This window comes from Leptopilina boulardi, unplaced genomic scaffold (assembly GCF_019393585.1).
Source record: "Leptopilina boulardi isolate dan_hultmark-lab unplaced genomic scaffold, ZJU_Lbou_2.1 LbouV2_112, whole genome shotgun sequence".
In the NCBI taxonomy this organism is placed as follows: domain Eukaryota; kingdom Metazoa; phylum Arthropoda; class Insecta; order Hymenoptera; family Figitidae; genus Leptopilina; species Leptopilina boulardi.
Genome location: NW_026137655.1, coordinates 1,396,803 through 1,413,633, shown reverse-complemented (window position 1 = coordinate 1,413,633; position 16,831 = coordinate 1,396,803). Strand labels below are relative to the sequence as shown.

The following is a 16,831-nucleotide window of genomic DNA, read 5'->3' as shown; positions in this document are numbered from 1 at the left end:
TCAATTGCTTGACTATTATTAAATAAATATTTACTTGAACCAAATAATTTTTATTTGAATTAAATAAATTGTATTTAGAACCAATAATTTCTGTATTTGAAACAAATACCATTTAATTGTCTCAAATAATTATTTGATACAAATAAATATTTATTTGAGTCAAGTAATCGAGTATTTGAACCAAATAAATTTTTTTTTTCAGTGTATATTTTAAACTTGTATCTTTTGTCATACAGAAATTATTCTTTTAATTAAATACAATTGTTTATCAAAACAATTGTTTATTAAAAAAATATTTATTAAAAAAATGTTTTTCTAAAAAAATTTTGTATTGAAAAAGAAACTTTTTTTTCTTTCATTATTAAAAAAAAGGAAAAAAAATCCTCGGTGGCTTTTTATTTTACTAACCGCGTAATTTTTACGCCTCGAGTTGTCATTCACGAGCTCTCGCTGATGCCAGGAAATGTATAGAAATATAGCAGATGTTCCAGCTACTTCCGTTGTGACGAATCCACTAACGTAGAGTAAAAATGAGAAACCGTACTTGTAGCTAAAAGGTGGTCCCTTTGAATAAAAAAAAAGAAAATCAATATATTTTTTCCATTCGCAAATAAAAAATTTTAATTACCAATAAATGACGATTTTATACTAAAAATTGAAAAATAATAAAATAGGTAAAAAAATAAAATAATAATTAAATATTAATAAATTTTTTTGTCAATATATTATTAAATTAATTTTATAAAAATATTACTAATTTGATTTTCAATCAAAGATCTACTGACCTGAAAAGAGGATCTTGCCCTGAGCTTGCTTCCCACTTCAGCCTTAAAAACGGAAATGTACATTACCATGCCAACAAGCATCAGGAGACCTGAAAAAGAGTGAAAAGAATTTTGCCCAGAGATTTTTATAGGATTTCTTTTTTCTTTTCTTAAATGGATCTGCTTTTTGAAAAGCACCTCTTCAAATATATATATGTGCTCAACTAAAATTTTATTCATCGCTAGAGAATAAAAAAAAAAATATATATATATTCACAAAAAAAAAAGAAAGAAATCAAAAGACTTTCTTGAAAATTTCAACATAAAAACGAATAAATTCACACAAGTCTATTTTTTTTAAATTGATTTATACAATACACTTTTCTTGATAATAATAATTTTTTCCTGCCTTTTATATCTTTATTTAAAATACGAAGAATATTATTATTTAATTAAAAAACAATTTAATAATTATTATTCAATAATAAGTTATTATGTAATAATTTTTTTTTAAATAAATGAAAAAAGTAAAGTAAAAAATTTATAAAAATACGAAACAAAAATGAAAAATACGAGGAATTGAGAAAGAAATGTATAAAGAAGGAAAAAAAAAAATATGCAACCACATCAAAAGGTTGTTCTCAAAGTCGAAAACCGCCTTTAGATTCCAATGGAAAGTTCCAAAGTGGGAAGTTTGTTCAAATCCTCTGATAGTTCATGCTTTGATACAATTGTCTGCCTTCCGGCTCACTCACCAGAAACTATGAAAACCACCCCGGCGACGAATACGCAGAGTCTCGGTTTTGGACGGGTAACGTGTGTAGCGAAGTAGCAAACTTCGGCAATCACCAGTAGTAGTGTTGCCGCAAAGAAAAACATTGCCGACTTTGTAACGGCGTCTGTTAACAAAAAAATAACACAAATTATATAATTATAAAATTATTTTTTCATTCAAATTATCAAAAAAAAAAATTATTTTTTTTAGTGAAAAAAAATTATAAAAAAAAAAAAATTATTTTTTTTTTGTAGAAAATGAAAAAAAAATTCTTTTCATGTATAAAATTGTTATATAACTGTTATGCGGTATATATACATTTTTTGCGGAAATAAAAAAATTAAAATGAAAAAAATTGTAACATTTTTACTGATTAAAAATAAAAAATGGAATCAGATAAGAAAGGGAAAAAATCATTGATTTAACACGAGAAGTGGTTGAAGATTTGTGAAAAGAAAAACGTTGCGAAAAGTGATATTAAACGAATGTTGTATATATATATACAATAATAATAATAAGAGAGAACGAAACTAGGAAAAGAAGATTGTCGACTTGAAAGGAAAGAAAGAAAATTATTTTTTGCTTGTTGAAAGATATATAAGAGCTTCTTTATTAATAAACGTGACATAGAGCTTTTCTCCAGAAGCTCCCTTATACCCATATAAGTGCCGCACGCTTTTTATTGAAATATAGAACCTCAATATTGGTATATATTTACCTTTTTATCGTTACCTCTTTTTTTTTGCGCCACAAGAAAATATTTGTCTAATTTGACAAAAGATTTTTTTTCGTATTTTATCGAAAAAAAAATGGAAACATTATTATTATAAAATAATATTAATTTATATATAATTATAAAATTATTTATTAATAATAGGGATAAAAATTTCTTTGAGAGAAAATTTTTTAGTTTTCATTACAATGGATTTTAGTTTACAAAAAAAAATTCTTTTGAAAGAATAAATTGCCAAAGATCAAGATTTTAAAAATGACGATATATTCCATTATATGAGCATCGATTTCAGGGATATGAACTTTCAAGAGAGCTTTCTTCACTGAAAAGTATATATAAAAGCGATTACGAGGTTTTAAACGAAAGCAAACATTTGATTTTTCTGTAATATATCGGGAAAGTAAAAAAAATTGTGCCAGGGAGACAATTTTTTTTTGTCTGGGATTATAATTAGATATAATTAAAAAAAAAATTTTTAATTTAACAAATACTAAATTTTTTAAAAATGAAAAATTAGAGGCAAGAATATTATTTATATAATAAAAGAGAGTGTTTAATAATTTTAAATGGTTTTCTCGTGCGCGAATTATAAATCCAAATAAAATTCATTAGCCAAGAGAGAGAGAGAGAGTGAGAGAGAGCTAAAGTTTATCGTACTAAAGTTATCTTGTAAAGGCACTGGAGGTAAATTTTGAGTTGCTTATCCAAAATTATAACCCTAATTTATGCGAATACAGGTACTAGGGGGAAAGTTGTGTGCGTGCTTTTCAGTCTCTCTGCCAGACTATTCTCTTCTTTTGACTATATCCTCTATACTCGATTTCACGCTAAGTAAACTTCCAACGACATTGCGGAAAATTTTCTCAAAATTTAAACTCCCAAATTATATTAATTTTTTTTCAATTTTATTAATTTATTTTTTAAAAGTAGTTTCATAAAAATAGGATATTAAATTTTTTTTTAATTAAGTAATTGAAAAAAAAACCTTTTGAGAGATCATAGGGGAAAAATATGATATATATATTGTAATAAATGAAACAAATATTAATCATTCATTACTCACATGGTATTGCCATTGTGGAATCAGTTAAATCTGGACTGTATTCCTCGTTTGGAAAGTACTCAATTCCTGAACATTCGTACTCCATACGAGAGCCTGGGAACAAACGTAACATACTTCAACCAATAATCTAATTACAGAGTATTGATTATATGCAATCAAACGCTTAGACAATTAAGCCACTTCCAATTCTGTCCTCTCGAAATAATTAATGTGGGGAAAAAAAATTATTTGATAAATTTCCTTTTTACAATTTTATTCTATTTTCTAATATTATTTATTTTACTCTATAGTTTTTAGAAAAAAAGCAATTTTTTCAGTGAGTACAAAGATATTTTTTTTAATGGAATATAAGTAGTAAAAACCCATTTTAGTCAGACAAATAATTTTTTAATGGAATATAAGTAGTAAAGCCCCATTTTAGTCAGACAAATAATAATTTTTTCTTGCTGGAATATAAGTAGTAAAACCCTATTTTAGTCAGGCAAATAAGAATTTTTTTGAAATAGAATATAAGTAGTAAAACCAATTTTAATCAGAGAAATACTAAAACTTTTTTGAAATAGAATGTAAGTAGTAAAACCCATTTTAGTCAGACAAATAATATTTTTTTTAATGGAATATAAGTAGCAAAGCCCCATTTTAGTCAGACAAATAATAATTTTTTCTTGCTGGAATATAAGTAGTAAAACCCTTTTTTAGTCAGACAAATAATAAAACTTTTTGTAATTTTCCAACAAGTAGTAAACGACTGTTACGATCAGACAAAATGGTTTATATTTTTCACAAGTAGAAACAGATAGTTACGGTCAGACAAAGAATAAAAAATTCGTGAAATTATGAAAAATCAGTAGTAAAAGATTATGTTAGTCAGCCAAATTTTGTTCAATTTTGTAATTCGGTTTTAAGTAGTAGAAACCAGATTCAGTCAGACAACAAATTTTAAATTCTTCTAATTTTGTATTTAATTAATTTTAATTACTCACTTCTTTTAAAAATTTTTTTTTCTTAATACCATTTTATAAAGTAATCGTACAATAAATATTTGTCAAACAAATGATATCAGCAGGTATATTTATTGCAACATCATTTTTTTTATTTATTTTAAATTTATTTAAAATTTATTTTAAATTTATTTTAAACCGCTTGTGTGTGTTAATATTTTATTTACGTATATACAGATTATTGGATATTTTTAGCGCTATATACACATAAAACTTCATTGCCTATAATAGCAAATCATTTTCTATATTCATGTCAATAATTTATACAAAGGACTTATTCTTGTTCATTGGTATAATAATCCGAATTATTGCCACATTTTTCAATTCGCGTTCGCTTTTGTTTTCTATATACATATATATGTATATACAATCATTATTCACTTTTACACCTTTTGTCGCTCGTTTTGTTGATATTTTTTTTTTAAATAAAATATGACATGAAATTGTGATATTATTATTTTTTTTTTCATTATTTTCATCGTTGCAATTCGACAAGTAAATTCTATAAAAAGTATAAAATTTCGTTACATTTCAATATAATATGAATTTTAATTTTAATTATAATAAATATTTTTTTAGTGTATAAAGCAAATGATGAATTATAGCAATAATAAGGGAGCAAAAAATGCTACTGAATCAACAATAATATTGCTAAAAGCATGAATATTATTAATTCAAAACTTCTCTTTATATTATAGAATTTATATCACATTGGAAACAAATTTTTCCCAATATTTATTTTTGAAACATCATTTTTTTTTTGACAAAAAAAGTATTTTTTTGAAATTTTTGTATCAAACTTACAATATTTGCAAAAATAAATATAAAATCAATAAATAAACTGGAAAAATAAATTAAAATAAGAGATTTCCATTTAAAGTTTCTCGATTAAAAGAAAGAAGCGCGCAGGCAGTTATTTTTTCCACAAGACCAACTTCTGCGAATGTAACAACAGAATATGCGGTGGGATGCGCTCAATCGAAGAAGCGGGAATAGAATTGGGTAAAAGTCGATTTCGTAATGCCAAAGGCGCTCACATTTTTTTTCTCTCTCTCACTCTCTCACTCACGTATCTCTTTAATTGGCTCACGTTTAGCGCGCGATAGTAGTATACATGACCAGTGAACCGATAGACCAATCATCCATTTCTTTTAACAGAAGTGCGACCAAAAGTAAAGAAAAAAAAAACTTTGCTTAACGCGTATTCCCACCGGGAAGAAATATTCTCCAACTTCTTGCGCAGACAATACAAAAAAAAAATTTATAATCGATTCTTAATACTCGATTAATTTTATTTCCAGTCGATTTGTTTGATAGTTTATGCAATTTTTTTTGTGGAATATTTTTGTTTAAATGTAAATTTAAACATTTTTTTGTATTAGAAAAAAAAATTTTTTCTGATAGTAGTGAGTAAAATTACGCTTTTGATACTAGTGTGAAAAATAGTATTTTCTATCACTAGTGAGATAAAAATGAATATCTTTTTATTTCTGGAGTGTAATAATATAATTTTTTTTTGTCCCGGAAAATATTTTCTAGCCATAGGAACTATTTTTAATTTTAGAGGGTAACATTACTTTTTCGACTCTAGTGTGCAAAATGACATTTTCCAATCCTAGGAAGTTTTAGAAAACTTTTCCTAACTATAGGTACTAAATTTTTTTTATTTCTAATGTGTAGCATTACTTTTTTGACCCTAGTGTACAAAATATTTTACAACCCTAGGGAGGGGAATTACTCTTTTTAACTCTAGGTTATAAAACAATATTTTCTGCCCCTAGGGAGTAAATGCCTTTTTTACTTCCAGAAAGTAGATTACTCGTTTCTAATTATAGGTAATTTTTTTTTCTTCTATATCATAACTAAAAAGTCAACCGTTTCCTAGATTTTTTCCCCCAATTCTTTTCCAAAAAAAAAAAAAAATGACCCTTTATCTACATTTAGAGAGTGTTAGTAAAAAAAAAGTATCTTTTACGGATTTAAATATAAACTATAACGGAATTATAAGGGACAGAGAAATTGGAAATAAAATGGTTGTTACAGGGGGATGTTGACTGTTGATGTGGAATGAGTGAGTGAGAGAGAGAGAGAGAGAGAGAGAGAGAGAGAGAGAGAGAGAGAGAGAGAGAGAGAGAGAGAGAGAGAGAGAGAGAGAGAGAGAGAGAGAGAGAGAGAGACTGGTGAATGCGAATAGTCATTTCCGGTGAGTGACGGAAGTAAGCCGTATTACGTCCCTTTCAATATTCGAATGCCAAACGAAACGTTTAACGGATTGTGTCTAGTGATGTGTATAGGACACAAGTTTATGTAATGCCGTGTGTGATGGCAAACCAATGATTTATCTCGATAAAATTTTTATTACTTTAGTAATAATCTCTGCAATAAAAAAGCAAAAAAAAAAAAAAAAAAAACCCCAATAATTGTCGTCATTCATACACAGAATTTTTATCACTCTAAAAAATATCACTTTTCTAATCGTTAAAAACAAACATAAATTGAAATTATTTATCTATTTAATTACAATGTAAAAACAAACAAATTGAAATTATTTATATTTAAAAAATGTAACTATTACAAAACTTACTGTCGAATTTTTCTTTTAGATTTAGAGAGAGAGAGAGAGAGAGAGAGAGAGAGAGAGGTGCGTTTTTAAATAAAGGTTCTTTGCGCGCTGCTCGGGAAACAAAAAAAAAAAGGAAAGAAAGAAATAAAGGTTTTTGTCACTTTTTCAGATTTCCTCAGAGAAGAGACTATGCGAGAAGCATCATTTCTCTGAGTTAGCTAGCAGAAGGAAAGTGGTTTCCGGTACGCCTCGTAATGAGTCATTTCCGTTCCTTCATCTTTCTCTCTCTATTTCTGCAATTCTGTCTCGAAGCCAAACCCCATCTCTCGACCACCTTCAACCGGAACTCTTTGCTTGCTCTCGAATATTACCGACTATAAATGTATATTTCAACCGAGGTGTGACATTTCAAAATTTATACATAGTGCAAGAAAAAAAAAAAATTCATGTTTTTTTCACTTCCGCCTATCCGGAAACTCGTTGCTCGACTATTTCGCAGAAAACATATACATATATGACTTTACTTTGAAATTTTGTCGTAAATGAGTTTTTAATTAGTCATTTTTTTTCCTACAGTAAAATGCGTTTGTTTTTTTTTTAAAAAAGAATTTTATTTTTAGTTTTTGTGTATATTTAGTCGGAGAGTGATAAATTTCTTTTAATTTTTTTTTATTTTTATTATATAATAACGAGCATATTTTTTTTAGTAAATTTTATTTTTATTTTTTTTTCTTATTATTATTAATTTTATTTATTTATTATTTAGTTAGGTAGAAGTGGTTTCTTTTATAGTAGTTTTTTTTTACTTTTTATATATTTAGTCGGAGAATAATAAATTTCTTTTAATTTTTTTTATTAATTTTTTATTAATTTTTTATTTATTTATTTATTTTTTTAAATTTATTTATTGTTTAGCAGTAGAAATAGTAAATTTATATTATATTTCACAAGTATTTAGAGAAGGTTCGCAAGGCGCATGCGCTGTTTTTTCCCCCACCAAGTGGACAAGAACCAATAGCTTTCGAATTGATAAAATGAGGGCGTGGCTCGCGACTTATAAAATAGCTTTTCTAGACCATTCGACATAAGAAAATAAGGAAAAAAAACAGAAAAGTTTTTTTTTGTGTCCCTAGAGAAATTTACCAAAGAGCCAGCGGCTTTTGTCAATATTTGAATTTAAAAATTGTTCTGCGCCCAGAATAAATTCCTAATTTTACATAAAACAATTAATAAAACAAAATTTTATCCTCCTTATTGAAATTGAATATTAAACAATTTTATGAAAAAATTGATTACTAAAATATAATTATTAAATTTCGTATAAGTTTAAAATAAATCAAATAACTTTTGATAAAAAAAATTTCTAACACACCATATATATGAAAATTTTACTCTTAAATTTGTTTGGATAATCGAATGAATATATCATCGTGTGTATGTAAAATTTATGTCACACATAAAATGTGTGAGTGCGGATGAAATATGAAAATTATTAGATATAATGTGAATAGCTTACTTATGGCAACGCAAAATTTCCAAAGTCCGCTATATGTTAGTCGACTATCTGGCTCAACGGATGAGTTTGCGGATGGTGATCTCGGTAACTTCTCTTCCGTCAGTAACCACTCACCAGTTGAGATAGCACCTGTGACAACTATCAATGAAAGTAGAGCTGAAATTCCCGATGTTATACCAAATCCCGTACTACCACTACTACCACTGTTGTTTGAATTTCCACAATAACAACAGCACCACAACCAATAGCAACACCAGCGAGACATCACGTGTCACCCAAGCCTCGTCGGGGCATCCCAATATACTGGAAAAAAAAAAATATTTCCCTCCATAAAAATATTTTTATTGTAAAATTTTATAGAATTTTTTTTTTTTATTGTTTCAGTTTGTACATGAAACAATTTAATAAAAATAAAAAATTTATTTATTAATAAAAAATTGAAATAGAGAAAAAAAAATATAAATATATTTCGAGAAATGTGAAAAATATTTCTTTTTATAATAAAATAGAGGTGTGTTTTTTTTTTGTATACATGAGAAGCGAGAACTTCATCTTTCAAGATTGAGGATTCTTTTCCTTTATTACCTTATCGAACCGAAAGTGCTTCGTCGACGACGTCGCTTTAAGTTATCAGCCAGACGTTTTCGTCACACTGAGGGTAATATCACAGGAACGTTACTTAGTAATTTTCTCTTCTCCTATCCTACAAGTTATGAAAAAAGTTTTCAGTGTTAAATTTCAACTCTAAAAAAAGCAATTTTCTGCTCAAAAAAATGAAATTCATACATAATAAAATTTTTCAAAAAGAATTTAATTTAAAAAAAAAATATATTTTTTATATTTTTATTTTATATTATTTTTTTTTTTAAAAATGTGCGTTTTTATTTTTGTCACATGTGTTTTTAACTTTACCATAAATAGGAACTTCAAAGGCAAAGCAACAAAATGTACAAGTTCATTGTTAATTTCAAGAATAAGCTAAAGCTCTATAGTAATTATGAAAACTACACAGATGTTAATGCAAAGTTTTCACCGCAAGTGTAAATTCTGCGCATGACTGTCCTCTATAACTTTTGGTTGAGAGAAAAACCGTTTCCAAGTATCATTAAAGCTATCTCTTCAGTTTCGCGTGTGTGCCTTGGCGAAAAAAAAAACAAAAACTGAAAAAAGCATCCAAGGTTTTTTTTTCATATTTTTCTTTTTAATCTTTAAATTTAAATTACTACTACTAAATTAATATTATTAAAAATTTTGTACTAATTTTTTTAGTCATTTTTCACTAAAAATTTAGTAAAAAAAAATATTACTAAATAAAATAGTAATTTTTTTTATTAAAAAATAATTTCTTTAAAAAAAAAATACTGCAATTTTTTTCTGTGACGAAAAATGACAATATACAGTGGAAACAGTTGATTTCAGTCAGACAAGCAATTTTCCCCCCTTTTACAAAAACAAAAAGAGAATAAGCTCTTTCTGGAAGAATATAATTTTTTTTTTTGTTCAGTAGCGGAAGTGGTTTTAAGTCAGACAAGGCAAATTGAGGCAAAAATATAATATTCATATTCTGGAAATTTTTTTTTTTTGTTCCAGTCAGACACATAATATTCTGTCCAATAAAACGGAAATTTAATTCCATTTATTTATTCGAGCAAGAAAATTGTGCAAATATAGAAAAGTTATAAAATAATATAAAGTAAATTTAAATATATAGAAACCTTTTATATTGTATATATATATCAAATTGCCTTCAATTCAAGCAAGTCTTTCATTGATTTTCAATTAAGAAACTTTCCTGCGTATATACGAGGTCCATGCTCTTCTCAATAATATCGATTTCACACTGACCAATCTTCACACCACTTCAGTAAAGTAAAAGTTTTCTTCATGAAACTTTTCCCTAACCTATGAACTTTCTATTATGAGGATTTGTCTTGAATCTGAAAATAATGATACTTCACTTTATTTTATTTCTCTCGAGCATCGTTACTTTTTTTAAATCATTATTGTAGAAAAAAAAATTATTTTTTCGATTTTACAAAAAAAAAAAAATAACATTTTTTATAGAATTACATTAACATAATTTTCTACATAAAAAAAAAATTACAATTGTTATACAATTACGTAGATAATTACAATAATAAATTTTATCATGAATAATACTTATATAATAATAATAACAGTAACAATAAAGCCCATCAAAAAAAAGGGTACTGAATATTTTCAACTATGAGATTAATATAACAAATCAATGACGAATTAATTATAAATAATAATAATAAAACACGATGTATAAAAAATAATTTTTAGTTATTTTAAAACCTGAAATTGTAAAAAAAAATTTCTTCTATATTTTCTTATATCTCTTTTGGAGAATATGACATCAGAAAAATGGGTGAGAAAATTGAACATTTAATTTAATGAAAAAAAAATTTTTTTTTTTTTTTTTTCAAATTTCTATTAAGATAATCCATGAATTGGGTGGAAAAAAGATGGTCCACTCGACTTTTCATTTGGTATTACTATTCCACCATTTCCCTTTTTTCTTTCATACACCCCTCCCCCCCCCTCTCCACTCCCTTCTCCTAACCTTTCAACGACTTCTTTTCTCTTTTCACACCGTTCTTAACCTCAGCAACTTCTAGCTTTATCCCTTTGGGGATTATTGAGCTTGGAGTCCTGACCTGACGATCATTTCATCGCGGTTCAGTAAAATCGATGAAAAGAGTAAAAAGAAATAGTAAATTGCATCTTGAAAATTGTAATAAAAAAAAAAAAAGAAAGAAAGAGAAAAAAAAACGGAAAATTCACCCGTGAGGTTATTTTTTTTTATTTTAAAAGCTCTATGACGTGACGAAAAGTATTCTATGGAATTTAAATTGTTCTCATCATTTCTTCTTTTTTTTTGGTTTTATATAAAAAAAAATTTTTATTTCTTATTAAATTTATTGTTGATTTTTTATTTTATTTTTTCTTTTTTAAATGGTTTTTTCTATAATATGATTTGTTTAAATTATTATCGAGAATTATTAATATTAATATGCTGTTAATAAATAAAAATAAAATTTTATTCCAAAATTTTTTTTTAGCTATTATTTTTTCAAATAAATGAAGAAAATAGTTTTTGACCGTAATTCCAAAAGTATTGGAAGAGAGGAATAATATTTACTTTAATTCTGTAAATATCCTTTTTGTTTGATATGTCTAAACATATATATATGCGTTTTAAATCCATATGAATGAAACTTCCGTATAAAACGTGCTCTGTAGATTTTTTTTTTAATTTTTGGAATTCATTCTAAAACTTTAATAATTAATAATAAATAATAAAAATTAAAAGAAAAATAATAAAAATAATAAAAAAAAATAATACTAATAATAATAAAAATAATACTAATAATAATAAAAATAAATGATAATAATAATAATATAAGTTTTAGTATACGAATACAATAGAATAAATTTTAATAGACATTATTATTTTATTGTCAAATAAAATATATAATAACTATTAAAAGGTGTCATTAAGTAACTTTTAATCATTGCTATTAAAAAATTTTTATAGCATATACTCTTTCTATATAAAAGAGAGAGAGAGAGAGCAACGGCATTTCTTTCGTTTCAATTGTGAAACGAAATGAAGTAGCTTTAACTAATTTTTCTCATTTTAAGTTACTCACAGATGAAAGGGAAAATCTGCTTTTATTCTTTATATACATATATAGCAGTATAAAGTGATATTAAATTAAAACGTAAAAAGTGAAACGTTTAACTGGGCGTGGAATATTCAACAGTCCCATCTTTAATGAAATTGTGAAAATGATCTTTGTGAGTATAAATTTTCAAACGTATATAATATAAAGAGAATTGTCTTCTTGACGCATAAATATTATACACAACTCTTTTTTTTTAACAGCGAATATAATTTCAAAGAGAAAAAAGAGACAAAGTAATAAAAAAAACAATGTAATCTAATTTTTAACTTCCTTCTAAACTAAATATTAAAATAAAAAAATTTATATTCTAAAATTAATTATTAAAGTAATTTATTATTTTATAAAATATTTAGTTAATTTCAAATTTTTCACGTTTGCGTTGCGCTCTTCCTTTTTTTTCTAATTGAATTGAGAAAATACTTTGTAAACTAAACACGTTGATGAGCATGTACATATTAGCTAATCTCGTTGAAGAAGATTCAATCAGCGTATCCGTTAATTACTAAGTCAATTTTACCCCTTTACTCTTCAGTTTACCGAAGCTACCTATGTGAGCTTTCAGATGTGCCATGAGGTATGTTGCGCTCTTGTTATATGTTCCATGAAAGGGAGTGAAATAGAGACAAAGTGAATGTGGCTGCTGTGTCATAGGACCCTAATTGCAATCAATTCTAGGTGCTCATTAATCGCTGACGTCTTATTGAATTATCAGCATCCCACCTTTGTTCATATCTATATATGTATACGATATGCTTTCGTTAAAATACAATATCCAACTCATTCAATTATCTTTAATCTTTTTCTTAGAGAGAGAGATTATTTTACTTTTTATTATATACAAGAAAAAAAGATAGTAAAAGTAATTTATAGTGATATGGAAGATAATTATAAATTTCTTGTAACTATAAAATTAATAGAAATAGTCCATTTTTGTCAGACAATTAAATTAATTAATTTTGTTAATTACGTTTTCAGTAGTAAAACACCCATATAGTTAAACAATTTTGTTATCTCTATTTTTAATAGTAAAACATCTTTATAGTCAGACAAAAAAATTGTATCTCTGTTTTCAGTAGTAAAACACCATTATAGTCAGACGAATTTTTTAATTCAATTTTCAGTAGTCTGACTAAATTTATTGTCTACTACTTAGAATATAAACTACTTTGCACTGTTCTTAGTAGTAAAACATTCTTCTCGTCAGACAAAATTTTTTGATTTCTATTTTCAGTAGTAAAATAATACTCTTATAGTCAGACAGAAATTTTTATTTCTATTTTTAATAGTAAAACATCTTTATAGTAAGACCAAATTTTTTTATCTCTGTTTTTAGTAGTAAAACACCTATATAGTCAGACAAAATTTTGTATTTTTATTTTTAGTAGTAAAACACCCTTATAGTCAGACAAAAAAAAATTATCTCTATTTTCAGTAGTCAAACACCTGTGTAGTCAGACAAAATTTTTTTAACTTTATTTTCAGTAGTAAAACACCCATATAGTCAGACAAATAATTTTTTTACCCCCATATTTATTAGTAAAACACCTTTATAATTAGCCAAAAAATTTGTATTTAAATTTTCAGTAGGTTGTAAAACACTTTTATAGTCTGATTTATTACAAATTCTTAAAGCACATGTATTAGTAGAAAAAACTGTAACACTGAGACAATTTTTAATTCTTTCATTTCACTGTCAGTGGTACAAGACAATTTTGGTCGGACAAAACGTTAAGCACTTTTGAAATTTTGGTAACTCCTGAAATCAAAACTTTCAAAAAATAAAAATTATTTGTCTGACTAATGTGATTTTTTACTACTTACATCAGAATTACACGAATTTCAAAGACATTGTCTGACTAAATCTCGTTTTTACTACTCGCACCAGAATTAGAAGAATTTAAACCGTTTCGTCCGACTTAACTTTTATTTTACTACTTACGCTAGAAGTGTAAAAGAATTAAAGTCGTTTTGTCTGACTGAATTTCTATTTTACTACTAAAACGAGAATTATGAGAATTTAAATCTTTTTTGTCTGACTAAACTTGTGTTTTGCTACTGATAACAAAATTTCGAGAATTTTACATATGAATTGTCTGCCTCAAACTGTTTCATACTACTGAAAATAAAAATAGCAAATATTTATGTCTGACTAAAACTGACTTTTACTACTTCGATTTTAAATTACTAGAACTAAAAACTACGTCTAACTAAAATAATTATTTACTACGGTCACGAGAAAATGTGATTTGAGGGTGAAAAATTTTTTTTGGCTGACTAAAACTGACTTTTACTACTGATACTCAAAGACCTAAAATTATAAAACTTTTGTCTGACTAAAAATGTGTTATACTAATGATAACTAGTGATGCATATGAGCAAGACGATCCGAGAAACGAGCGAGAAAATCGGACTTTTTAATTTTGACAACCGAGAATATAGTTTGTTTTGTTTTAATAAAACGATCTTCTCGACTATCCGAGCGAGCTTCACGAGTATCTCGTTTTGCAAATTCAAACATGTAAAAATTGAACGGAGGTTAGTAGATTAATGATTTTAATTTTTTTGGTTAAAAGATTAATAAATTACTATTAATATATTAATAACTGTTATCGAAAAATAATAATTCTTTTAACAAATTAAAGTTATTTATTATTCTAACCATGTTAATTTTGATAATTCCACATTGTTAAAAAGTATAAATCAAATAAATTTATCGAATTAGTGGTAATTTTTTTTTATAAATTAAAATTAGTTAGGTATAATTATAATCATGTAAATTTTAAAAATTACACATTGTTACAAAACTATAAATTAAATAAATTGAAATAAATAATGAATTATTAAGGAATAAATCGTTAATTTTTATTTAATGTATAATTTGATTTAATTTAATGTCAATTTTTGCTAAGTATTATTTATTAAATAATACATTTAACCTACAATTTATTTGTTAATTAACTTTTAAAAACTATATTTATATAAAACTTTCAAACTAATAATCTTAATTATATATTAGATAAAATTAAACTTTTGAAAATGCTAATATACCTCTCTAAGGATCTTTTAAGATTTTGAGTTTCTTTTAATAATTCTCCCATTATCTTTGACGTTTCCGAGATACTCCGAGAACTCGATCGTTTTTGTGTTAGTTTTCGGGACGAGACGATTTGATAAAAACAAATAAAAACTCGAGTTGTTATTTAAAAAATGACAGTTAAAAACAAGAAATTTCGCGCGAGATAATCGATCTTCTCGTATCGTTGTGCATCACTAATGATAACAGAATTTTAGGAGATTAAAATATTACGTCTGACTAAAATATGTTATACTACTGATAACAGATTTTTAGGAGATTAAAATACTACGTCTGACTAAAAATGTCTGTTGCTACTAATATTATCTCTACATAATTTAATACACGGAAAAAAAGATTTACCTAGAGCAGTGAAACGTTTCACTATAGTAACAAAAGTTTTACTTGTTTCAGTTAAATCTTTCGATATTCTAGAGAAACTTTTCCCTGTTTCAGGTAAATATTTAGTTACTTTCAAAGGAAAAAAAATATTTTTAGAAGTAATTAAAAAAAAAACAAAAACTCAAAAATAATAACAAATATAACAAGTGTAACAACTATAATAATTCTCATTAAATATACATAAAACAACAATGATTAAGCTAAAGAGATTTTGTCAAAGTAGCCAATCAAATAACAGAAAATGAGGAAAATGGTATTATAAAGATTCTTCAACTCCATGAAAATTGGCTTTGACATTTAAATTAAGCTTCTTTACTTTCAACAACCTAAAACCATTGGAAGAACAGGAGTTTCAATTGAAATTCTAGGAGCACACTGGCATTTTATCAAAATGAGGATTGTACTTTCTCGAGAATAATTTTCCATTTTAAACAAACCGTCAGGAACTTTGTTGAATATTCCTATGAAAACACTTTACCATGAGCCTTTTTAAGGTCTTTAAATTAAAATATTTTTTAAAAATATATTTATTCAACGTATTTAAAATAGCGATTTTTTTCCTCTAATTTAAATTAATTATGCAAATTTATTTTTAATTCTTATCTATAATTTATTCATTTAATTCTATACTTGGTAACACTATACTTTTCTTTATAGGGGAGAAATTTTATTTCCAAAATATAAAATAATTAATTTTGGGTTTAATTGAAAAAGAATTTTATTTTTTTTATGATTATATGAAAGAGAGCTGTATTGATTTTCACTGTATTGCAGTATAAAAAAACGATATATATATATATAATGAAAATCGAATCTAAAGTAAAATCCGGGGTAATATTGACAATTGACAAGTGAAGGCGAAACGTACAATTTAATTTATTTCACTGATTTAATCAAGATTTCTATCTCACTTCCAATATATCCTATAAATTTCGTTTCTATCATTTAAAGACTAAAAAATATAAAAAAATAAAAATTTGATATAAAAAAACGAATTGTTTTAAAAAATTTCAAAATTTATTTTCCAATTTAATATAAAGAATTAAAAAGAAATGAAATAAAAAAGAAATGAAAATTAAATAATAATTAAAGAAGAAAAAATGTCATTTTTCTACACTGCGTTCAATTATAGATTGTCTTCAACGATTTTCTTTGATGTTATTTATATATATATATCTTTTCTTCCGCAAAAAAAATCTTCTTAGCTACCGTCAGAGAAAATTCTCGA

General features: G+C 25.6%; 2 protein-coding genes across 2 annotated transcripts in view; one reads left to right on the top strand and one right to left on the bottom strand.

Moving 5' to 3' along the window:
• Positions 1-16,831, top strand: part of LOC127280130 (uncharacterized) — a 93,194-nt gene that overhangs the window by 40,757 nt on the left and 35,606 nt on the right. The window lies entirely within an intron of this gene.
• LOC127280156 (voltage-dependent calcium channel gamma-7 subunit) overlaps positions 1-16,831 on the bottom strand; it is a 33,604-nt gene that overhangs the window by 1,818 nt on the left and 14,955 nt on the right. The window contains exons 2-8 of the mRNA XM_051303023.1: positions 10,131-10,352; positions 9,001-9,118; positions 8,416-8,718; positions 3,336-3,428; positions 1,520-1,663; positions 786-874; positions 409-564 (exon numbers count right to left, since the gene is read on the bottom strand). Coding sequence (XP_051158980.1) covers positions 409-564; positions 786-874; positions 1,520-1,663; positions 3,336-3,428; positions 8,416-8,680 — 747 coding nt within the window. The 5' untranslated portion in view covers positions 8,681-8,718; positions 9,001-9,118; positions 10,131-10,352. The remainder of the gene's footprint in view (positions 1-408; positions 565-785; positions 875-1,519; positions 1,664-3,335; positions 3,429-8,415; positions 8,719-9,000; positions 9,119-10,130; positions 10,353-16,831) is intronic.